The sequence below is a fragment of the Abramis brama genome (assembly GCF_963993115.1).
Source record: "Abramis brama genome assembly, chromosome: 17".
NCBI lineage: Eukaryota > Metazoa > Chordata > Actinopteri > Cypriniformes > Leuciscidae > Abramis > Abramis brama.
Genome location: NC_139979.1, coordinates 15,680,983 through 15,707,165, shown reverse-complemented (window position 1 = coordinate 15,707,165; position 26,183 = coordinate 15,680,983). Strand labels below are relative to the sequence as shown.

Genomic DNA, 26,183 nt, shown 5'->3' with positions numbered 1-26,183 from the left:
CAACATTGCGCAGGTTCTGGTTTTGAAACCGCCGAGATTTAAATTCCCGAAGAAATGGGATCACCTTTCACAGGTGAGAATGTGTTGGTTTGTGTTTTTATATGTATTGATTCAATATTACATGTTTTTCCTATGGATTTTTTAATGTTTTTACTCTTACTACGGTAACTTGTTAATGTCTGACGCCTAACCTTTGTCTTGTATTGTGTAAGTTTACCAAAATCATCTGCTGAAGTCTATTGCAGATACTGTAGATATTCATACATGTGTCTAACTACGGTCAAAGAGTATAGAAGCTTTCCTTCATGGCCTAGCCTATCAGAATCATGCACAAACGCGAGTCAGAGACAGTTGCGTTCAGTCGATGTTCAAAATCTGCTGTTGGAAAGTCTGTAAGTGTGTTCAGTTCAGTCTTAAAATGTTTCAGCTAGTCGTTAAGTGTGTCCCCGGCTTAATGAAATACTGCAAAACACGTTGTAAATAGTAACCTTTGATGCTTTCAAGACAACAGCGCAATCACCAAAATCTGTACCGTCAATACGCTATCATTACGGAGAAAACTGATCCTAGACCAGCAGTTATGTGCAGCTCTCCCCTCGAAAAGCAAAGTTACTTATTGACTGAGCACTGAGGCATAAACGCTTTAAACGTCAATAATTTGAACATGACTGTGAATATTCAGAGGTTTAAGATCAACTCAGGAATTGTGTTCTGTAATGCCTAAAAATATATTCAGTGGGTTACAACATCCAATTCCCTAAATAAGCCTGCTAAAATACAAATCAATTTTACACTGAGTTTCTTTATCCAGAAAGATACAGATGTACCCAACTGAAAATTCAGTTTTATTAAAACAATTTTAGTTCTGCATTTAAACAAAACACACTTTTTTTTTGTATTTTACATAATAATAAACAAATCATGCTTATATATATATATATATATATATATATATATATATATATATATATATATATATATATATATACACACACTCTCTAATTTGGCTTGAACCGGAAAAAAAGTGCATCCACTTTCACTCTTGAAACATCTTTAAAAGAACATGTGAACAGGCTTTTTGAATAGCCTGGCCAAAAGAAAAAAAGAAAAAATAATATTGGGAAACAGCAGAGTGAGTGCTTTATCTATTCAGTGCAATCAATGCATTCAAACTTGCCTTAAAGGCATATCTCCTCATCTCTACACAAGCAGTCAGCAGCAGTCAATCATTCTCTTTGCCTTCAGCTCTACCTACCCGTGTATCTCTGCTAACAGGTTAATATTCCCAATGTTTGATTACTAAACAAAACAGAGCAAATACTACTGTATTCACAAAGAGGAATGGCCACATATTAATAAAAAAAACAGGGATTTTAACATCTTTCCTAAGCAGGAAGTTATGCTTATAGAAATTAAATAAAATCCAACACAGATAAAGAAATGCATATGTAAGATCAACAGAACCGGATAAAAATTCATTAAGACATTTGAGGTAATATGAACACTCTGACTAGTTTGTGGTGTTAAATTAGTTTCACATTGTTATAGTCAAAGCTACTTTACAGTATATTTGTTCATAAACAAATACTCCACCTGATATAGGATATTTGTATAGGTCAGACTCAGCGCTGTTCAGTCCTACTCCTGGAGATCATCCTGTAGAGATCATTTAAACATCTAATCAAATCATACACAGACTGAATGTATGGAAAGATGTAACACTTTAAACAAATGTTTGAATAGTAAATCTAAGAGTAACATCCTTTCATTCACACACACATATATATAACCATTTAACAGTGCCAAACACATCCACAATATGGGATAAATTATCAGTACAACCATATAAACAAAAACTATCAGTGATCTATAGCCTGAAAACATGGTCCGATGACTGGGACCCTGGTGAGCTGTTACAGTAAAGCATGATAGTATTGTTAGTGTGCTAACTGAAGGTAACGTTACAGCACTGGCATAATTCCCCAGTACAGTGCTGGACAAAGCACAGGCGTGCTAACTAAACTTTACACTGGAGTATGCAAGCGGCGTAGCGTTTTTTTGTGCCCGGATTTTCAGTGCTAAATGAACTACTAGCACAGGGGGCGACAATAAGGGCCATGATTAAGCTATGTGCTATTAGAGCCACATTTGCAGAGAAAGTAGCAATTCTGTTGCCGTGTGAACCCTTAGGGGGAAGATACGGAAAGCTTCCGTAACCGCAAGTTTCCTCTTTTGTAGACTTGCAGTGGTAGCCCAGAGCGAGGGCTGCTGTTAACAAGTGTAACAGGCTGGTCAGGTGTCTCTTTTATTCATTGCTTCTCTTCAGCTGCATTGGGGTTTCTGCAAATGACCTGAGAATTGATGAAAAAAAGAGTTCAAATGGTGAATACAATGTAAAAAGTAGTTAATAAAGACACAACCGAGGTGCATATCACCTGCCATGATGTCCAGGGAAGTGGCTCTGCACTGGAGTTGCCTGGCTGCTGCTAGGGCTCATTAGCATGGCGCTGTAGATGTTGGATGCCACCACCAATATGCACAACAGGATGGGCCCAATGATGGCACCCTCCAAACCCAAATAGTACGCTCCACCTGCTACCGCAAGACCTGTCAAATACGGATGTCCACCTCTGTATAAAAATATATATGGGTTAGTAAAAAATGGTAAACTGTCAACCAATTTTGGACACCACAGATGGTACATGTAAAGTAAGTATAAAGAGACAAACACACCCTGATATATCGGAGTATATGGCCGTGTCAACGAAATATGTTGGCAGCAGATGAAAGAAGAGAAGCAGCAGAGCTTTGACTCCCTCCGCCTGGGCCAACCACAGATCCAACACCGCTGGCAGTGCCGCCCAGTACGTCCCCAAAAACGGCACCGCACCTAAGATAGCTGCCATTGCTGCACAGAGCAAAAGATAGAAAGGCAAGACAAATATGAGATGAAATAATATGACATGGACAGATAAATGTACATTACCGTTCAAAAAGTATGGGGTTGCTAAGATTTATTAAATGTTTTTCAAAGAAGTCTCTAATGCTCACCAAGGCTGCATTTATTTAATAAAAAATGCAGTAAAAACAGCAATATTGTGAAATATTATTACAATTTAAATGAACTTTTTTCTGTTTGAATACATTTTAAAATGTAATTTATTCCTGTGATGGCAAAGCTGAATTTTCAGCAGCCACACATGATCCTTCAGAAATCATTCTAATATGCCGATTTGCTGCTAAAGAAACCTTTCTTATAATTATCAATGTTGAAAACAGTTTTCCAGTTTAATCTTTTTGTGGAAACCAAGATTGCTGTTCTTTTGAACTTTCTGTTCACCACGCATTTATTTTAAATAGAATTTTTTGTAACATTAGAAATGTCTTTACTGTCACTTTTGATCAATCTAATGCATCCTTACTGAATAGAAGTATTAAATTCTTTCAAATAAATCTTTTTGATAAAAGATAGTGTATACAACAAAATGAACAATAAGGACTGTTTCACACCACATGCAAAAAGTCTTTATGTCTGTGTGTATTTTAGTCTTACCTGAGGGGATGAAGACAATGTTGATGCCAAATATTGTGTGTGTAAGCCAAGTATAAAGGCCATAAAATCCAGCCATCTTCAGAGAGGCATCAAACACACCCCTGCAAAGAAAACATGGTGAGAGAGAGAGAGTGGAAACACAGAGGGCTTTTCTTTTCTCAGTTAGCTTAACACTGACTGGAGTCAGAATGAATAAGTCTCTCTGTGATAGCGCTCATAAAAATAGGTCTAATGGAACATCTGTGTGCATTCTGGGTGATGGCAGCATCAGCGCGCACACACATACACGCATACACACTGAGGAAACAGTGAATTCCTCTCCTCATTTCACTTTCACAGCTCATGACATTGTCTATGGAGGGAAAATGATGTTATTCTGCTTTGAAAAAAATAACAGATGTTTTTATCTAAGCCAATTACATTATGCTAATTTCCACTGAAGAAGCATCACGCTCAAGGGCACCGCTGTGCTACAGCAAGATTGTGACCCCATTCATTCTCCATTTTCTGGGTCACCCTTACCTGTAGATGAACCCCTTCGAAATTCTTAACCAGCATATTAATAGCAGTCAATTTCACCCCCATTTCAGTTGTTCCGATCATGATCTCTGTTAAATTATCTGTACAAATGGAAAAAATGGCAGAGAAAGCAGAACAGTATTGCCCTCTTGTGGTGATCACAAAGTACAGCGTCTTTAACCGGTGTTAAAGGGATAGTTCACGCAAAAATAAAAATTCTGTATCACAAAAGAAGATATTCTGAAAAACGTTGGGGTCCAATCAACACTGAAAATTGGCTTTCACTGTATGGACAAAAAAAAACATTTTTCAAAGTATCATCTTTTGTGTTCCACAGAAGAAAAAAAGTCATACAGATTTGGAACAAAATGAGGGTGAGTAAATGATGACAGGATTTCCGTTTTTGAACTATCCCTATAAGATCTAATTTCTGCTTCCACCTCACACAGACTTGCTACTGAACACACATTTTTGCCTTTAGTTTTCACTTGTTCATCAGTTTGTAAAAGCATTGTTTGTGGAAACTGCAACATGTTTGCATTTAACCTTAAATGTCCCTTCAGGCAGTGGTTCTCAATCAGGGGGCTCAGCAAATTTACACAGGGTCTGCAGGATGTCTTAAATATTTTTATTAGAAAGTTAAGTATATTAACTAATTAATTTTCCTATGTTTTATATATTTAGTTATGTTAAATCTCTCTATATAGAGAGGGTTGAGAAGCACTGCTTTAAGACAAACCAAAGCTCCACATGGACATGTGTACCTGATGGCCTCTTCCACAGACTGGCCGATAATGTTTGAAGACGGTCCAGGTTGGGAGAGGGGTGTGAGGCTGATTACCCATTTCACAGGTTTATAATATTCACCACTGGAGCTCAGCAGGTAAAAAAGTGTTGTCAGGAAAATCACCTATACGTTCAGAGAGACAATAAATATTTAAAATCACCACTAAAAATCCAATCCCATCAAGTGTGTGTGTCCATTACCAGAGACAGGACAAAGTTGAGCAGTGCGGTGCCACTGTGGAACAGTACGGTGAGCAGTGTGGTTGTTGTGGATATCAGCAAACCAACATTTCGACTCATCACCACCCACAGAGACTCCAAGATCTACCGCAGAAGACAGCATATTCATTAATCTGCCAAATAAAGACACTCCCCATCACATCCACACACACACACTGGAGACTAACCGAGAGCAGAGTCTCAATATTCTCCTGCACGAATGAGGCGATGTCCTGCCAGTCCAGTATGTCCCCTAGCCAGCTGTTCTGCCTGTGCAGATGTTGCTTGTTTCCACGGTGCCGTCCAGTATGAGTCACGTTCTACAAAACAAAAACACTGACTGGAATACAACAAAAAATGTAAGTTAGTGATTGTGTGTGACCGAGTAAGGTTTTGTTATTACCTTAACAATCCAGGACTGATAGAGACGGTCCCACAACTCCAGAACTTGTTTCTCGATCACGGCCGTGTTGTTTACTTTATCACCCAACATCTTATGAAGCTACAATGCACACATACATAAAAACACACATATAACAAATGCTCATTCAATTTTACACACAGACATAAAGAATAAAAGATTAAGGACTTGAACATGAAATCAAATTTGACTCCAATTAATAATTACATTTAGAAATTGAGTAATCTGCTATTTAACAAAAAGAAATGTTTGTTTTCTAATTTCTCCAGCTCTAAAACAATTTTTTCTGCTGATGTAACCAAGGTTGCTTGAGCATAAAAAATATTGATCAATAATAGCTTACTTTTCATGATTGTATCGATAAAATCAAGTAAAAAAATTTTGACCTTAACAAACCCTTGATTATTTTTTCTTCTAACCGACCGTGTCACATTTGTATATGCACACCCTTGTGCAAAAAAGTGCACTCAAATGTATTGAATGTCCACTTAAGTGTTGACTGGTAGGATACAGTTTTTATTATTGCTTGACAAAAATTTCAAGATTTCAATTCCATTCTTGTGATTTGATTCCGATTTTAATTCAATATTGACTAATTTGGATACATGTTTATTTTAAATTTTATTTAAAAAAATCTCACCTAATGCTGTAAACATATAGGGCCCAATCTGCTGGTATTATTAAAGGTTAAAAATAACAAATCAAATAAATATAATGCAGTTTTTGTTATAATAACAATTATTTAATGACATAAGTAAAAATATAATAAATATGTAATATAGTGCTCAGCAAAATCTCTCTAACTATTTTATCTATTCAATTAACATGCTATGGTCATTAAATGGCTTTCCTGAGGTAAATGTAACGTTATGTGACATAATTTTTCTCCTGCTGTTATATTGACCTCTTTCCGTGGTTGAAAAACACTAATTGGTCGATATTATGTATACTTTCGGTAAGTTGTACTGCATCTTTAAATAAATAAGTAACAGATGATCGGTTCACATGCACTTGAACTGAGGTGCTCAGCGATCTGTCACGTCACATTTACAAGCGCCAAACGTATTTTTGTCTGAATTTCGTAATAAATTTGATGTAATCTAAGAGCTGAGAATTAGTTTAATATTAAAGTACCTCTTTGCTCCGCAATTTTTCTGTGCGTGAGAAAATGGATGTGTGGCGTGAGAGCGTGTGAAAAGTGTCAATTGCGTGAGTCTCACACTCAATGCGTGAGAGTTGGCAGCCCTGATAAACAACATGTACTTACTATACGTTTAGGGTAGGATTAGTGTTTGGTTGAGGGTTAATTGTATGCAATTATGTATAATGTACATGTATGTTTTTTAAAATCTGTACTTGCAGATAATATAAATTAAATAAAAGGCCACTTAAGCATACTTAAAGTACATTTTAATTCATGTTTTAATGATTATTTGTCATGTTTTAAAGTAGTACATTTATTTTTGATGTGTTGACTAACATACTAAAGTGAGTTACTGTTATTGTGTTATTCAATACTACATTTAAGTGGGTCAAAAAAGCACTCTGAAGTTCAGCTAATTGCATTAATTAAAATTTTAAACTATAATACATTTTCATTTAATTGAAATTAACATGCAACTAAGTGTCTATTCTATAAATGTATATTCTTTAAAAAATATGTTATTTCCATAATTAGTACTCTTTTTAAAATAATACTTTTTAATGAGGGCATATTTAAATGACACAAATGACATTTTAAAAGCAGATGAATAACGTTTTGGTCTGTTTCTCACACAAAGCTATCATATTACTTCAGAAGACTTGGAATATAGCCCAAAATTTGTATGGAACACTGTTATGGTACTTGTAATGGTGCTTTTTTTGTCATTTTTGTCCTTTCACAGCCACTGGTCAGCATTTACTTTCATTTATCCGTCTCATTAAATTTGTTATAAATATTATTTCATGTGGTCTTCAAGAGCATTGTAAACTCTTAACTCTGACCTTATGTGTGATCCATTCTCTTCCATGTTGGTAAACATTTGTGGCAGCAGAGTTTAAAGCCTTCTGAACAACCTGGGCCTCTGGGAGCCAGCTACAAAACACACACACACACACACGGTTACGTATCATTTAGAGAAGATTCCTAACTTCCAGTGTATGTTAAGTGTGTGTTTCAACTTACTTGGCCCACTCTGGGTGGTTGGACACAGTCTCGTTGATCAGGTTACTGGTGACCTCTATGATATGAACGCTCTCTTGGTGCACCTGTGAACAAAAATACAATCGTTGAGAGATGATGTGCGCGGAGGCTGGGATCAGTCACGGACCGTGTCTTTCACGCAGTGGAATAATCCGCCCAAGGACAGTGGTTTGGAAACACTGTACCATAGCTGTGAGCAGCAAGGCCATGAGCAGTGTGCCAGTTACCAGCAGGAAGATAATGAAAATACTGATCAGCTTATCCAAGGAGCGCTCCAGCCACACGATCATCTGCAAAGAGAGAGAGAGAGAAAGAGAGATCAGTTTCAACAAAAAATCTGATCATTCATGCAAGTGTGTGAGAACACAGAAACCTGCTTCCCTCTGCCAAACCTGAGGAGCAATCGTGTTCATTCCTTTGGTTCTGAAAACCTAAAAGTAAAATGCTCTTTCAGTAAAAAAATAAAACAATTAAAGGAACAGTTCACTCAACAATGAAATATATTATCCTTGTTTACTTTTGGTTAACAGGAGAAATGATAATGCAATAAAAATAAAAAGTGGGAAGTTATTTATTCTGTTAAGGTAGAAGAAAAAAAAAGTTTTCTAAAGCCCGCGATTGTTTTGTGTGAGGAACAGACTGTTGTTATTAACTAAAAACCTAATTTTTGGGTGACCTGTTCCTTTAAAAACTTAGCAAAGGATTCATGGATGAGTTCCGTGCTTCAGAAAGGCACAGAGAGGTTAATTTTTCCAGCCTTATTTGAGTTTTTTTTTTGGCTGTGAAAATATTAATTCTGTTGAAAATTCACACATGTAACTGGCGTATAAGCCAAAATCATGCTGACTTTTCTTTATTTTACATCCGATAACCTGGCAGATGACTAAGCAAGACTAACTACTGAGTGAATGAGCTAACAGCAGGCTAACAACAGCTGTCAGGAAACAGGAGGTGGTGGGCATATTTTTGTTTTTGGCAGGTGGACTTGGTTTCTCTGCTCACCCAGCTTCTGTCGGCCCTGTGGGCGGCACTTGCATGTCTAATCCTGTTCCCTGTTCCTGTTAGCGCTAAGTGTTAACATCACACACAAAACTGGTCATGTTGATGATGGATTAGTACAAAGCACACCATTAAGAAACTAAAAGAAAGACTAAAGACTAAAAAAGAACAGCAGGCTAAAATAACCACATCACTCCCTCTTCAAAACGTTAAGGGCCTAATACACAGTTTCAAAGTAATGCTGGCAAATGCCAAAAGATTCCTGAGGGGAGGGACATACTATCAGACCTGAAAATAACTTCATCACCATCTGCTCCTATTGAGCCACAGTCAGATTCATCTTAATCGGACAAAACCCAGGAGATGATATATAGAACATTAACAATGACATAAAACAGAAAACAAACAAACTAACAACAGAACTAATATTCTTTGACAGAGTATTCTGAAGAATTCTGAAGTCTTTCCAACATCTCTTTCTAAATATATATTGCTAAATTTTAGCAGGATGGAATATAGATCGTTTGTTTGGTTTCCCTTTAAAAAAAAAAAAACATCAAAAAGCAAGATTACAAAAAGATTACTTTTTTTTCCTTTGAAACAACACACCTATATTCATGCATAATAAGATGGAATGCGCATTTAAAAGGTTTTGAACACAATGGTGAACAAAATATTTTGTTATTAGCTCTGATATTCTCCAGAAATTCTCTGGAATTAATCTTTTTTAAGCGTTTGTTCCATAAGACATTCTCCACAGAAATGCATTGCAACAAGCAAATATAAAATAAAAAAAACTTTAGAAGGCAGATAATGCTAGAGAAATGTGCACTACAGTTAAAAAATTGGTTGGTAAGATTCTTTTTAATGTTTTTTAAATAATTAAAGATTATCCTCACAAAGGCTTCATTTATTTGATCAAAAATACAGTAAAAAAACAGTAATATTGTTAAATAATTGTTACAATTTAAAATAACTATTTGCTATTTGAATATATCTGAAAATGTCATTTATTCCTGTGATGGCATCATTTCTCCAGTTTTTTTGTCACATGATCCTTTAGAAATCATTCTAATATGCTGATTTTGCTGCTCAAGACACATTTCTTATTATTATTCATGTTAAAAACGGTTTTGCTGCTTAATGTTTTTGTGGAAATTGTGATAAAAACATTTTCAGGGTTATTTGATGAATAGAAAGTTCAAACAAAAGAGAGAAATGCTTTATAAAATAAAATATAACATTACTCGTCTTTACTGTCACTTTTGATCAATTTAATGTAGCCTTGCTGAATATTTTTTTCTTTCAAAAAATTAAAGGGTTTAGTGTACATAGATATATTATATTTATATACTCACATATTATACTTATACTTATTATTACTAAATTTCATTCAACACTGAAAAGCATCAATGTAAATAAGTTATAAGTTATAATTAAAATGAGATTTTACTCAATATTTGCGTGTGCTTGTTAGCGCATCAAGCTGTTAGCTTAGCAACATGCTAACATTAAACCAAAGACTTTATATACAGAAAGACGGTGCACTCGTATTACTAAGAATGGGAGAAAGTTCAACGCGCAATATGGCGGAATAAGATCCACCAATTGGTAATGTCATCACATCACTGCAGCTGGCGTTAGAAGCTCCGGTTCCAATACAAGCAGTCAGTGTTCAGAGACACGCGCTCAGTCATGATTCAAGCATTTAGAAAAAAAATGCAGTTGTTCTCAGATTTCATTGGTGATTTCAAATTTGTAATTTAATGGCATACAGTTTTAGAGAATTTGTTATTTCCCCATTCAAAGAGATAGGAGCTGCACTTGAATGCCCGAGAGGCGTTTCAAAGATGGCCGGCGAGTGAAATGACTAGTCTTAAAGGGAACAAACTACTGAAATCAAGTGAAGTGGAGTTTCCCATGCAGAGCTCTATTTGTGTGGTGTGCGGCGTTTCCTATGTGGAATCATTAATGAAGACAATCACTTATACCTTAGAGGGTAGCAGGCAGCTTGAGGGTCTAGTTAGGACCAGACAGAAGAAAACCCTTTTACCAAACCTGCCTGTACCTGAAGTACCCAGCAAGACCACTAGCCTTGGTCTCAGCAGACCGGAGCATCCCTTCACCCAACCCTCAATTCCCACTCTCTGTTCTCTCCCTGAATGCATCTCACACACTCTGAAGACAACCAGCCCAGCACACTTCAAGAGCTGTGGAAGAGGCGGTGGGCTCTCTTGGGGTTTTGTTCTGCATTTTTTTCCTGACAGTTAGTGTGTCAGCATCTCAATCACATCCAGAGCGCATGCTCCCTTCCACAGCGCAAAGAGCCACAAAGCAGGAGCAGCCAGTGAGCTAAGCAGAAGCTCAAAGATGGAGGGGTGACAGTGGGGAGGGGAAAGCATCACTCCAAAGCTTCTAATGAAAGCACACTGTCATTCTTTCACTTCCCCTTTGTTCTTTCTTTCTTTCTTTCTCTTTCTCTTGTACACCTGCCAGCACAAATGATTTACCTGCTTGTTAAGCCAATGCCAGAGCTTTGAGGAGGGAGACAGAGAGACAAACGGTTATTACAAACAACCAATCAGTATGCAGGAAAGCAGTGTTTCCAACGTGTTTTCAAGGCAAAAACAGAACAAGACCGGATGGTGAAATTTGAGGAAGATATTCATACTGAACAATTAGAGAAGGTGTGATTTGGTGGGCTTTATAAGGGGACAAAATAAAGATCTGCTACGATTATTATTTTTTAAGTGTCTTCGTCTTTTTTTACCTCCTTTCATTCTTGTGGACAGTCAGTGAGGGATATGATGGTTATATAAAGCAAATTACAGTCAAATAAAAAAATGTTTTGTTACAGATACAGTTACAAGGTTTAACATTTTGCCACATCTGCTAATGGTGAGTGAATTAAGAAAACTCAGTTGACATAAATATTTCATTTAATACCAGCCACAAAAACTATATTTAGTTTTTTAGTTTAAAGTAGGCAAAACTAAAGTCAGACACTTGGTTACATTACTGGATTACTATGGGTAAGGGCAAACGGTTTCTTAGAGGTGTAGGGTTTCATCTTGACTGCAACTGTGGGTTGTCATTCACTTCAGACAGTGAAAGGGGGGAATGAGAAACTGTGGGCACATTTTTGAGAATGTTGAGTTGACTTCCTCACATCATAAACCTCAAACAATAGATGGAAAACAAAAACTACAACTAGAAATAAAACTTGACTATGCAAAGACTCAGCTGATCAAAAAGACAGGAAGTGCATTTAATTGTGTTCCAACGCTTAGGTTAATGACATTTTCTTATAGAAGAACACATTCGCATTGAAAATACATCTGCTGAATAATTCATTTTGTCCCACATGCCTCTACAAGTCATGATATAAACAGAAACATCCACATCTGACCTCCATAGCTTTTATTCAGTCAGTTATGGGTACTTCGTGCCTTAGTTGTGCAAGTAAAAACAAGAATTAGCAAGCCACAACCACATTCAGTTCCGTTTTGTAATCACAGATCTCTGTCGCCTCCAAAAATAAATGTGCACATGTGGCGACAACTACCAGCAGGCAAGTGCTGTGAAGGACAGTGGGTCAGCAGACAGGCGAGTGCTTTTGTGTGGGTGTATCTACGTGAGGTGTTACCTTAGTGTCCACCCGAAGCAAGAACTGAGCTAAGCCTTTGATCGGTCCAGGCAGCAGAGCATCCTGTCTGTCTTTGACAAAATTCTCAGAAGCCGACCACCATTTCACTAGAGTCCGTCCAGCGAAGTCCTTCATCCCAAAACGCACAAACATCTTCTTCAGGACCCAAACTGGAAAACATAGCACTCATTCGTGAAAATGTCAACACTATCTTCACACTCGTGACCTCTGGACAATGAACACAAAATTTACCAGCAACAGGGATGGGCAGTAACTGTAAGATCCAGAGGTTGAGCCAGACCTGCACCAACACTATAGCCCACGCAAGCAACACAAAGTAGATATCACTGGTCCTCTCTTTGTGCTGGAGACCCCTGAACTCTAGTCTGCTTCGACTCCGGCTGAAGACCGCCTTCGGAGAGTCCATAAACTCTGTGAGGGGAAGAAGAGGGGAAATCCTCTTTATTAATGATTAGGGATGCACCGAAATTTACTAATGATTAGGGACGCTCCACTCAATATTACGCTTTATGCATGTCCGGTCCCTCAGTTGCTCCACTATGCGAACGCTCCACTCATGAAATTTCTATGCAGTATAATACTTGTTTCTGTTTGCAATAGCCCTACTGTACTGTGATGTGGTATAGCTGGGCTGGGCAACGCTGGTGAAATGACGCTACTGATCCACTCCCCGATACGCTCTGCTCACAATGTCTGAAAATAATAGCTTTGTAAGGCTAAACATTATTTGAATAATTGGTCAAAAAAGAAATCCGTTAAATCTGATTCTGTTGCATAGAACTGAATAAAGAAAAACATATTGATATTTAATATTAATATATTTTCTGTCCTATTTGAGTGTGTTACTTTCAATAAATGTGTGGTTATTTTATTTTATTGGCTTGTATTTTTTAAATTCAGTATCATTAAGATTAGTGAATTTCATTAAAAAGTCTAATATAAAAAAAGCTAATTTAAAATAAGAAATAAGTCTCTTTCGGGTTTCAGTTTTGGTTTAAGTAGATGCTGGAACTTTTAACTTTCTTTGATACCTTATCTAAATATCGATATTTAAGACAATTTTCGATACCACAGGGAAAAATTGCCACACCATTAAGGTGCAACCAGCATCTAAGTTTATTTATTTTGACCATAATCAAAGTATTTGTTATCAACTGAAACTGTTGTCTGAGATTCCTCAGGCCCAATATCTCTGAGAGGTATTATATAATACTCCTCCTCCTCCTACTACTACTACTACTACTAATAATAAATAATAATAATAATAATAAGACAGAAATATATTACTATTGTAATATTAGCATATTAATACTGGGATATTTTAAACTGTTTCAATGCTCATTTTCCACTGTATTGATACACTGATGCCAGCTGCACTTTCTCGCTTTCTCTTCTCTCCTGTCAATTGTATCGAAAAATCTATATTTCTGACAACACTTGATGATAGGCCTAAACTACCTCATAATCCACATTAATAACATCCATCATAATCTAATCTGCTTATTAATGGATACAGATGTTTGCTTTTGTGAGTAAGTCATTACCAGACCCACACAGAATCTTGCTGACTTTCCCACAAAATCAGCACCGCAAATAACTTTAAACATTGTTTGCTTTTTTCTGTGCCACCTTTGGATTGTTCTTTGGTGCTTGTCTCTTCCTGTATCTTCTCAGCATGGCTGAAGTTACTGCAGGAGATTGCCATGAAGATCGTATTAGCAGCAAAGGAGAGAACATGACCAGGCAGCTCGCCTATACAGAGAGAGGAGAGGACCAAAGGTCAGAGAGGACATCAAGAACAGAGGTAAATGGTAGGAGAGCCTCTGTTTCTTCACCTTTCCCTGGAACAACAGGCTTCTGCTGAGAGCCCACTATTAGCAGTAACAGCACCACGACAAACACAGGCACCCGCCACGACCCTGTCAGAGAGACTGGAAAAAGAGAGGGAGTTTTTTTTGCATTCCTTTATTGACAGCACTGTAGGTCAATGCTAAACTTTCAGCTTACAATTAAACAAAGACCGTAAACTAATAAAAATAGAGAATGGGAACCCTTCTAGTAGCAGTTCTATCTAATGAATTATTTGACAGTACTGCTATACAAAGTACACTGTACAGTATATGAAAAAGAACTAAAGCGCTTACCTTTCTATTATTAGTATTATCTGTTTTTACAGATTTACTTCCTATCAAATTATTAATAAATCATTCATTATCAATTTTGTTTGTAAATTAAATGTAAATTAAATTGCAGCAACTGTAATACATATTATTTGCTGTTTATCTTGTGTAGCTTTAAATTAAAGAGTGTGATATCATACAAGCTTTATATTGTCTATTGACCACTCTGCTCTTTAAGATATTGGTATTGGCATTGACCATCAAAGAAATCGTTGTCAGTCAACCACTACATGATATGCCACATTAAACCCATACAGAATCATTCACTGTTTCATAACAGGAGGGTCTTACCCAGGTAGAAAATAAGAGCTGTCCATACAGGCACAGACAGGGAACGCAAGTATCTTTCCATGCCAGGCGTCCACTTAAAGGCCACTGCCAACACATAGCCAACAACTAACGTGCCAACCTGCCAAAGAGAAAGAGAGAGAACATTTGGACATCTCTGGTAACTACTGTGACCCGCACCAAACATTTGCCACCAATCTATTTATAATCACAAGAACCCTCAGTATGTTCCCAGCCCTCATAAGCACTGCAAGAGTGTATCAACACACACATTTTCATTAAATGAATAGTTCATACCAAATATGAAAATTCTGTCATTCATTCTTAAATAAAATCCAGCTCCACTGCCAGATGAGCTTTGTGTTTTCTTGTTAGAAGTAGATCACAAGGCTCTGTTAAAGGGGGCATTTGTTCCCAATGACAATTTGAACAGTTTTCACATGACCTGTATGAATTAAATTAAGCCCTACAAGAAAGTAGAAAATAAATAAAAAAATTAGATAGTGAGGTCATTAAATTGAAGGTCAGGGAGAAATTTAGTCCTGTAGAGTTCTTGTAACCTTAATAAAATATGCATTATGATTTAGCCTATCATTTGGGCTGTGTAACCTCAAGGCCATATTTTTGGTATCTGGGATGTCATGCTACACAATTCCTACTCAGACATATTATGCATGGGTTCAAGAAATGTTGATATTTCACATGACTAGATGCGTTTAAACACACTTTTGTATAAAAACATATTTACACGTGGTTAGGTTATCTGAAGCCCCATACAATGGTTGACAAATTTGCAATGTAAAAATATGGTTCTCTGATGAATGAAAGAGAGGCGCAGACAGAATGTCTCTACAGTGACAAAATTATGTGAAATCTATTAGGCTATATAGTGTAATAATTATTAATGTTATTAATGAAAGTTGTTGATGCATGCAGGCTTCGCTCAATACATATAGCCTACAGCAAACAATGTTACACAATATAATTCAAATTGTTATTAAATTTGTATCATAGTTTCATTATTCTATTTTCATATGTTTACACTATGAAGAAGTAAATTTTTAACAGTCCCTGTTTCACAATCCCGTCCACCTGTGCAAGGTCTGACAGGAGGCGTGTCTCTTTCCCATTCACGTGTCATTATACACAGTATTACTACAGTACTCACCCACGTATAGCTGAAACAATCCAGGCCGAAACAGATTATGGTACAGACGTGACTAAGGATCACTTGCATGCCAATAACGCTCCAGAACAGATATAAGAAATAAAGCAGGGGTACACCAGCCCCAACTGCCAGCAGTACATTGAGCCGATCTATGACCATTTCACCCAGTGTCTCCACCCCGTAGTTCACGCACCACACCGGTACCAGCAGAGTGCCCACTACTATCGGCGTCCCGCTGTCCTGCAGCCTGCTGAGCCAAGAGCGGCCGAGGCGGGCGAGCGAGTACTTGAACGGGTGCAGGAAAGTGCCGCACAGCACTGCCCACAGCAGCGGCCGTAGAAAAGCCTCCAGGATGAAGTAAACCAACACCGATGCTCCGCAACAGATCGCTACGAAGATCATCGCTCCCGTGTTGTAGAAGGCCTGTTTGATGTTTTTGTCGAACTTCAGGGACTGCTGGCTCAGTAGTTGGCTAACCATCCCGACTGCTGGCTGAACGGTCTCGCTGAACGAGACGAAGTGTGGCCGGGTTGTGCGCTGGGTGTCCGGGTCAGTAGCCGCGCCTGGACCCGGGTCCTCTGTGTCTGCCGTGTCTGCCATGGTCGCTGGCATCGCTCCGTTTCAGTCCGGAGGATCCACTAAGGAACTGCGGGTTGGGCAGTGACGTAAAGTGTAGGAAGTAGTTTGGGGAATGTAGTCAAATTATGTTTTTCAGCCTACTGAAATATTATCTTTATTAGTAAAAGTAATATGATGTTTCGAACGCCGTAAACAAGCGAACATAACCCATCTTACTTGTTTATCAATATAGTGGCGGTTCAAAGGCGTTTTTGAACGAATCTTTAAGGGTCACCCAGCAAACACATTTGCGTTGTGGCAACGTCTGTGGCACGTTGCATTTCTACTATGGCAACGTCGCTGTCTACGTGCTCGCAACATTGTAACAACGTAGAATTGTAAGACGCGACAGGGCTGTAGCAACGTTGTTGCGCGACATTCAGCAACTGAGAGACGACGTTCTGGCCATTTTTTTTATGCTAGATATAGATATCCCCATTTAGCATGTTTGTGGTTAATTTTTAATTAGTCATGTGTTAAAAAATTATATACTTTTTAAATATTGTTTATCCCTATTATTATTTATGGGCCTAACAGTAAATTCATTATAATCAACATCTGCACATGTGTACACTTTGAAGAGTAAAAATGACATGGAAGGTTACCTAATTCAACTTTATTAAAACTGCATATGGTAATCAAATTGCACTTCCAAAAGTCATACATTTGTGAGAAAACAAAACAGGGAGTGGATTAACGTTAACTAGCATGAGCAGACATGAGAAAGTTTAGCAAAGAAACGAATGAGATGGCAAATAAAAGGAAAAAATAAACAGTTGTGCGAGCAGTTACAAACATTTTTTTTTTCTGTGCGTTTACAAAAAAAAAGGAAAAAGCATTAACGTGCAACAAGTAGGCTACGCGCTGAAATCAATAACTAATCAAAGTCATTTTGGCTTCATACTTTTGGCATAAAGTTAAATATTTGTCATACCTGACCAAATAATGATGTTCAAATAAATATCACATTAGACAAGGAAGCTGTAGTAGGTTGTGTTTGAATAATTACGTATCTTATTTAGCTGAGGTAAATTAAACGCAATTCTCACTTATGGATTGCTCGATGAAGAATGAGAGACGGCCCAGTGGTCAGTTGAAATTTAAAAGGCTGATTTTCGCGCTTCAGGGCAGTGACGAGTACATATGTCGTCCGGTGGTTGTCCACACACCCTAGGCACAACCTTGGCCTTGAACGGTGTTTCAATGTCAACATTGTGACAACGCTGTAACAACAACCTTCACCACACAACGTAGTTATAGCAACCTTTTGGCCATGTTGTTAAAACGTTAGAAGGTTGGGTACGTTGTGCCAACGTTCTGTGTTTGCTGGGCACCTCCCACCCCACCCCCAAAAGTGCCATTATTTGCTTTTTCCAAAACCAGAATGACATTCTTTCTTCTGTGAACATAAAATAATTAACGTTAAATTGAATTGAAGAATTGGTAAACAAAACTGTTTGGTTAACAATGTCCTTAAAAATTTTAGTTTGTGTTTCAAAAAAGAAAGTCAGTCATTCAAGTTTACAGAAGTGTTTAAAAATCACACAGTTGAGGGGGAAAATGATTATTGATGAAAATTGTGAGGAAAATTTCTGTGATGGCTCTGGATAATGCCCTGGTTTCACAGACAGGGTTTAGATTAAGCCAGGATTAGGCCTCATTAGAACATTTAAGTAGTTTTTATAAACGTGCCTTAGAAAATTACTGGTGTGATATTATCTTGAGACAAAACAATTGCTGTAGCACTGACATATTTTAAAATATGCTTTGGTTAAAACAGGTTTAAACATTCTAGTCTAAGATTAGGTTTAGCCTTCTGTGAAACCGGGGGAATACGTATGAATTTGAAATGGTATAAGCCTACTATTTCTATTATACTATTAATACAAGTGCCTACTATTTCTGCAATATAAGAATTTTGTCATACGATTCGTTGTTTTTAATGAATCGTTTGAGTGAGTGAATGAACCAATGATTCATGACACGCTCGTAGCACTTGTCGCCATCTACTGGCGTAAAGATGTAACCTGCAGAAAAAATCACTGACTGAATTAGTGAATGTATATATTAGTGAACCGGATCAAAAGATTGGAGTTGAATTGGACGATTAAAAATCCCCAATACTATTTTTCAAGGCGCCATGTTGCGAGAAGCATGATGAGTTCAGATATTCGGAAAACATTCCCATTTTATCCAGACAAATATAACAAAAGTACACATTTTCAGCTGTCTTAGTTTTATTAAAAAGTGCAGAATGTGTTCAGGAACATCAAACAGGCATCTTTGCTTCCAATTAGGGAGAGAATTCACAGTAAACTTGTCAGAATGTATGTAAGCTGCTAATAATAGCTTGTATGACTTGTATGTTTAAAATAATGGCTCACAGTCCTTCACTAAGCACGCTCATCATCATTGCATATTCTCTGATACTGTCAATGTCAAAATTTCAAAAGTATATTAAAATATAACACTGGCAACCTTCCAAACATTATTCCTTGACCATTAGCATACAATGTCTCCATTCATGCTACATTAAACGATTATCTCTGGCCTGCACACGTCAAAAAGGAATCGTATCACTCTTCCAAGTAGGTAAATTTCCTGATATATATCCTTCAGGTAAATATAACAATGTATTTAAAACAAAATACTTTTCTAAACGTCTTTACATGGCACTCTTCAATCTGCTATACAAATGTGTTTTTTTTTTGTTGTTTTTTTACAGGATATTCTCAAAGAGTGCCAAAGAATTAGAACTGTACACAACCACACGCTAACTGGTGTGATCCAAATTGTTCAACAGAGGCAGCAATCAATTCTTGGAACATTTGTAAGTTTTGCAATGGCATGAAGTCCTTGGTATAGAAAGTCTTCGATTCATTGGAATAAAAACCACATGATTCTCTCCTGGACTGGTTCTATTCCAGTGAACACTGGTCTAAATGGCTCAGATGAAGCTGGTTTGCTGGCATGCATCATCAAATACTGAGCTGGCAATGCTGGCTAAATGGAAGGCAGTGATGTGTTATGAATACTATGTGTGTGTGTTTGTGCTGGAGGGCCAATTATGTACTGCTGTAAGTTGCGTAGTCAGTCACAGGCATTAATTTACATCCCTCTAAAATTCACAGCATTAATAAATGTTCATCAGAGCTATAATGTACTGGAAAAATAGTGGAAAGCAGGCAACTACAAACAGCAGAGCATTTCTACTGAGATTTGGCAAAACATTATATTCAATAGGAGACAGTTCACTTCTCTGTAGAGCTCTGTGGTGGGACAAAGTGTGTCATGATATGTGCCACTGTAAAGGTTTGGACACTTTTACTGCTGATTGGCGAATTTTCACGGGTGAAATGCAGTCATTTCAATAGGAATCAACACAATCGAGAATTTTCGGCAAAAGATTTTCCCATGGGTTCAAGGTTTTTATGGATTCGCTGCATTGACCAAGAGAAAGCTGAGCTACATGCATCACTTTAGGCAATTTTTTGCACCCAAAAGTTCACTGTGATTGTTTCAACTATTGTAGGCTAAACTTACCATGGAGTAACATACCATTCAGGGTTATAATATATAAGTGTATGTTTGACTCTCTCAGTCTCACCTCTGAATGAGAATCATTGCTTGTATATAACTGAATATTAATCCGCAGTCCAAATACCATCTTAGTTTATGTAGATTGAGGATATTGTAGAATCACAATGTGTTTGTCATCTTATTTATTGCTGCCTGTTTCTAATACTGTTAAGCTATTCGTATTAGTCGTGTCTCCATGGTTAGTTGTATTCCTTCTCTCTTGGCTGGTTATGGTGTGCCCATAAGCAGGTAGAAAGTAAGAGCAACGATGAGGAGGAGGCAAAAGGGAGAGGAGAACGTCTGATAGGCTGTGGCAGGCATGAAAATGTCCTCGTATTTATAGATGCTAATCATGCGATCTGACACCGGTGGGGAGTCAATGTCATGCCTTGTGATGGAACCTGAGAAGAAAAACAGAACAAAAGGTCTGTAAAACAGGGCAAAATCATAAACCGGGCTGAATTTGTAGCCTTAAAGGGGACCTTTTTCAAAGTCGTGATTTTGTTTTTGGGGTCTACTAGAATAGGTTTTCATACTTGGATGTTCCAAAAACACATTTTTCACATATGTTGCAGCACCTCTCTTCCCAGTCTGTCAGAAACACTCTGGGGTGCGTTTCCCAAAAGCATTGTTAGCCAACTATGGTCGCAAGTTCCATCGTTACCAACATAGTAGAATGATTTGACGTTTCCTGGAACCATAGTACCAGTGAACGTTCACAAAACGTGTCACAAACTGTGGTTAGAAGCATAGTTTCTAGATAAAACGGCATATGGACTTAAATAGATTGTGCTCTTGGGCACAATAAGCAAGCTAACATTCAGTACATTGTATATCTTTCACCCAATTTAAATATATATATATATATATATATATATATATTATATACAGTACACATTTTAATCTATATATTTTAGCATGTCAACATTCAGCCCCGTTTTTGCATACGGAACCTCAGAGTATGATGGAACCCATGATTTGTTACAGTAGCATGCCAGAAAAATTACTTTACTTGGAGAAACCTGCTGACTGAATGAACCAAATATATAAGGGTAGTGTATGCCAAATAATACAGTATGTTAATGTGATTAAAAAAATGAACAGCTCTCTGTTGTCTATGTAAATTAACTATAATAATATTAATAACATTAATTGCGCTCTCGAATCGATTAATTAGCAGAAGTTATTACTCCACCACCTTCAAGTGACGTCATTAACGACAGTCCTTTATTGTTGAACTAATGTGCTTGAAACGACAAAGAGGTGCGACCAGTTTCGGCTAGTTAAGTAACTAGCTAGTTAAGTTTCTACAGCGATGCATCGTACCACGGTGGTTAAGCAGTGAGTTACATCATTGTACGGGAAACGCATCCCTGTTTAATTCCCGTCTCTTTGAAGCCCTGCCTTCTAAAAAGCGCTCTGACTGGTCGGCTGGACCGATGTGTTGTGATCGCTACTGATGCCTCAACCAGCCCTCGTCCCTTTTTTGGGGCTGGGCTGGAATTATTTAAATGAGGAATATTGTGATGTGTGCGTTCCCAGAAGAAACCTCAAGACTACAATCGAGGCATATCAGAGAGTTCAGAAACAGTGCTTACTGATATAGAGAATAACTACTTTTGAAATGGACTTTGTGCTTTGTAACTTTGCCGACCTTTTTCATGCTCAAACAGCAACATTACACTCTTAACTAAAGCATGATTTACCTTGTATGGCAGGTCCCCAAGCAAACAGATAGTACCAGCTCAGGTGCAGGTCCACTAGCGTCTCCTCCCGTGGCACATGAAGAGGCCGTTTGAAGCGGCAGGTGACGCGGTTGTTTTCAAAAATGCCCTCCTCGTCCCGTGCCGGGTTGCGCTTGATCTCTTTGGCCCACTGGCCCACATTATAGAAATGATGGATCCGTACACGTCCATTATCGTCATGAACACAGCCCATTACATCATCACCTCCCTACAACAACAATATTATTGTGTATTTCTTAGCAGGTCTGAAAAAATTCCCACCTTATATTCACTCCCCTCCCCTTTTACCATTTTTTTGTCAGAGGAGAAACCGACAGCAACCCATCCATCAGTGTCTGCACTCATCTCGAATTCTACATCTGTGCCAATGCGTCTGAAACTCAGGAAGTACTCACAGGTCTCTGCGTCACAGCCTGGTTTGCCATATCTACAGCAACAGAAAGATTAAGAGAGAAATAAAATAAATTCAGGCACACATTTTATTCATGTACGCACACTCATGTCATTCCAAACATGTTTGACTTTCTTTATTCTGTGGAACACAAAAGATGATATTTTGAAAAATATCTCAGTGTTTATTTCTCCATAAAATTAAAGCCAGTGGGATCCTGTGTAGTTTTGAATCTCATTGACTTTGATTATATGGACAAAAACAGTTGATTCCTGTGTTTCACGGACGTCAGAAAGTCACACAGGTTTGGAACAACATAAGGATGAGTAAATTATGACATTTGATGAATTTTCATTTTTGGGTGAACTATCCCTTTAAGATCTTGACCAAGAGGCAGAGAAAAGGAAGCTTTTGGCTATGGCTGAGGAGGAATGACAACAGCTGGAGTGCTGAGAAGCCTCAAGGCAAAAGGACCTGAGATCTAAGTCCAGCGGCAGGGAGACGTTGATTTTTAGATGTTCTGAGACTAAGGGGGTGAAACATCGGTGAAGGGTGGCTCCCTGCTGATGACCCTGCGGCTGGCAATTTGACACCGGCGTAGGCGCGTCAGGCAGTAATGCCCTGCAGGTTTTACCATCAACCTGTTTCTAATTATTAGAATAACCATCAACACAGACTTACAAATATTCTACATGATGTGTATGTATATTTCATGCTGCAGAACATTCCACTGAACGACACAGAGAAGCAGCACCATTGGCTGATTGACACTTATAACTCTTGAGGGTACTGGCAGAATACAGCATGTAATACACTATTTGACACAACTACAGTAATATATTATCCCTAGACTAATTTTAACCTTTTTTCCATGCGCTCACCTGATGCATCCTTTGGTTACTCCACAGTCGCTAACTTTGATGCGGGCAAATGGGTCCACAGGGGGTGCAGTTGGGAAGGGGTAACCTATGAGACATCAGACAACCAATACATTAATGAACTGGTTTCAGCTAGTCCTACTACTAAAATAAACAACAATGATGCAATATATTTTTTACATTACATTTTAATTTTACTTAATACATAGTAATGTGGAAGGGCAAATGATTTAGATGAACTTCAGTTTCTTAATTTTAGATTTGGGTTTGCATAATGTACTGTTGTATAACTTTTTTCTTTTTTTTTTAGAGAGATAAAACATTGAGTAGACCTCTAGAATCCCACCACAGACCCCCTAGAGGCTGTGTATTGTATTGTATTGTTGTATTGTACATTACATATGACACTACCACTGAAAAGTTTGGGGTCAGGTAAGTTTGTTTTTTTAAAGAAAGAAATTAATATTTTTATTGAGCAAGGACACACTGACTGATAAAAAAATAACAGTTAAGACATTCATAATGTAACAAAAGCTTTATATTAAGCTTTTTTTTAAAAATAGGAAATATTTATTGAGCACCAAATCAACATATAAGAATGATCATGTAACACTGAAGATATATTAACATAGAAACATTAAAATTTTACTGACCCCAAATTTTAGAATGGTAGTGTATATCGTATTGTTTTGTACATTAACACATAGTGTTTTACATTCACACATTTATACAACAGAACACTGTCCCATAATGTATGCTGCATTGCTGCATACATGAATTTTCAGAATTCCCTGCTTGAAAAATGATTTAATTTAAAATCTTATTTTAGTTTTCATTTATGTTCAATTCAGTTTAATTCACATTTATTTGTATAGCGCTTTTCACAATACATATCGCTTAAAAGCAGCTTTACAGACTGAACATGTTTTATACTATTGAACATTGTCCCATCATGTATGTTGCATAGCTGTATCTATCTACAACACTGGCCCAGCCATGTGGTATTAAGAGTTTATATTCTATTCTATTCTATTCTATTCTATTCTATTCTATTCTATTTTATTCTATTCTATCCCTTTGATGTGTCATGACTTTATGAATCACTGTTTGGGCATCTGCAGACAGTATACTGAATATAAAATAGACTGGCTTAATAGACTTAAATAGACTTGGGAAAGTCTGCTGATAACTGGAAATGAGTTTCACAGGCCTGTGGGCTGCTGACCAAGGTGCTGATTTTATACCATATGAATGGAAAGGATTATATCAGTGAATCAAAAACAATATCTCATAATTAAAAGGCCTGTAGTGAGGGAGGGCATCAAACAGTGTGACATTCACTACATGTATTGCTTCTAAGAATTGCACTCACATTTACAGAGAAACGACACAAAAACAACATTCATGATTTCAATGTAAGCATTGTCGTTTTATTCCTTCGTACCTTCGTCTGAGAGGTATCTGGACTCGAGGAACTCGGAGGCGAATGTGCTGTACGAGTCCTTATGTGGTTCTTCATGGCCCGGCTCTCCGTGTTCTCCATGGCCGGCCCGCAGTACATTATCATCGGTAGGGCTGGCAGAGACCTCCAGCCACAGTGTCGCATCGAGCAGCACACAGATCTGCAGCAGCGGGTGCAGAAGATACATGACTGATGCGATAATTGTTATTGTACAGGCGAAGAGAATCGGTTCTGATTTACTAGTCGCATTCCAGTACTGATACTTAGACTGATAACAAATAATAAAATGTAGCTAATTAAATCCCTTTCATGATAAAGCGTTTCGTTTGGTCCAAGGGGGAGGGGGTGCTGCTGTGCCGTTAATGAATAGGGCCAAACCAATCCGTTTAAGGTGAGATTTGTAACCAATACTGGTGTTGCTTGATAATGAAACAGCGCTCAGTGATAATATTAACTGTATACACTATTTAGAAATATCAATTTGTTATTTATTATCACATCATTGCACACTTCTGAATCTATGGAACCGTTCTGCACTGATTTCATACATTATTCCTCCCCTCTCTATGTGTGTTTTCTTCGCCTTGCACGTCAATCGATAGAGATCGGCAGTATATCGTTCCAATAGCATCGCACTGAACTGCAGTCACACATACACTGTAGGTTACATATAACGTTATTAAACAAATATTAGATTTTTAAAGACAAAGACATTGAAGCCTAATACTGTAAAAATATTGTAAAATCGTTTTCAGTAAAATGTAGAATGTTAATAACCTTATTATTTGCAGATGAAAGGTAGCCTATATTTAAGAAGGAACTAAATAAAAAATTGTTTAATGTTAAAACGTGTTTTAGAAGCCAATTTAGTTTAATCGTCATCATGTGGCCTTTTATACCACCTAGAAGCCCAAATTTTAGAGTAACAAACAGATTTTAATAGGTATGTCGAAGAAGTTTGTATATTATCATTATAAAATGTAATGACCTATCACAACTATCACTATTGTGATAATAGCCTATCACAAGTAGGAACTAAAATATAGCCTACAGCCATCTAATCCTCTAATGTTTGTAACAATTTCCCAAAATTTATTTTAAAGTGAAATTCCATCCCGGGAGTGTACTTTTTATTACACATTTAATTATTATTATTATTTTTATTAGTTAATCTCTTTTAACTTTAAGATTTGTGGTTTTCACAATGACAGTAGGGGAGAATGTGAACCTCACACGAATCACTAGATGGCAGTGTTTCATTTCTGAACGGAAATAGGCTTCACGTTGAAATATAGCCTAATGTACTGTATAAGCCTAAGTAGTATACAATATTGAAAGTATTCACTACTGCTAGTGTACATTTAAAATGTCCTTTTAAATTAAATGATATATTATTGTGATATTTTTGTCATTTTATCATTCTTAGATTAAGCTTCAATTTTGGTCAGGCTGAAACAATTTTGTTTATATTTCTCTGTATTTTGCACCATTCATTCCTCCATCTGTTTTAACAAGATAAATTAAG

General features: G+C 37.3%; 2 protein-coding genes across 3 annotated transcripts; both read right to left on the bottom strand.

Annotated features, from left to right (window-relative positions):
• Positions 1–1,449: 1,449 nt before the first annotated feature.
• tmem245 (transmembrane protein 245) lies at positions 1,450–17,417 on the bottom strand. Of its 2 annotated transcripts, XM_084089705.1 has the most exons (18): positions 15,986–17,417; positions 14,821–14,938; positions 14,185–14,280; positions 13,979–14,101; positions 12,581–12,760; positions 12,329–12,498; positions 11,193–11,216; positions 7,869–7,973; positions 7,666–7,748; positions 7,485–7,575; positions 5,481–5,579; positions 5,266–5,397; positions 5,060–5,182; positions 4,837–4,982; positions 3,554–3,654; positions 2,734–2,908; positions 2,436–2,630; positions 1,450–2,351 (listed from the first exon to the last, which is right to left on the bottom strand). In XM_084089705.1, exons 1-18 carry the CDS (start codon positions 16,595–16,597, stop codon positions 2,306–2,308), a joined length of 2,619 nt encoding a protein of 872 aa, XP_083945831.1. In that variant the 5' UTR covers positions 16,598–17,417; the 3' UTR covers positions 1,450–2,305. The 2 variants fall into 2 exon arrangements, with proteins under 2 accessions (XP_083945831.1, XP_083945832.1); XM_084089706.1 differs by lacking the exon at positions 11,193–11,216.
• A 1,403-nt stretch (positions 17,418–18,820) lies between these two features.
• frrs1l (ferric-chelate reductase 1-like) lies at positions 18,821–24,991 on the bottom strand. The gene is made up of 5 exons (XM_084089707.1): positions 24,641–24,991; positions 23,200–23,284; positions 22,216–22,354; positions 21,889–22,135; positions 18,821–20,583 (listed from the first exon to the last, which is right to left on the bottom strand). Exons 1-5 carry the CDS (start codon positions 24,843–24,845, stop codon positions 20,411–20,413), a joined length of 849 nt encoding a protein of 282 aa, XP_083945833.1. The 5' UTR covers positions 24,846–24,991; the 3' UTR covers positions 18,821–20,410.
• Positions 24,992–26,183: the final 1,192 nt, after the last annotated feature.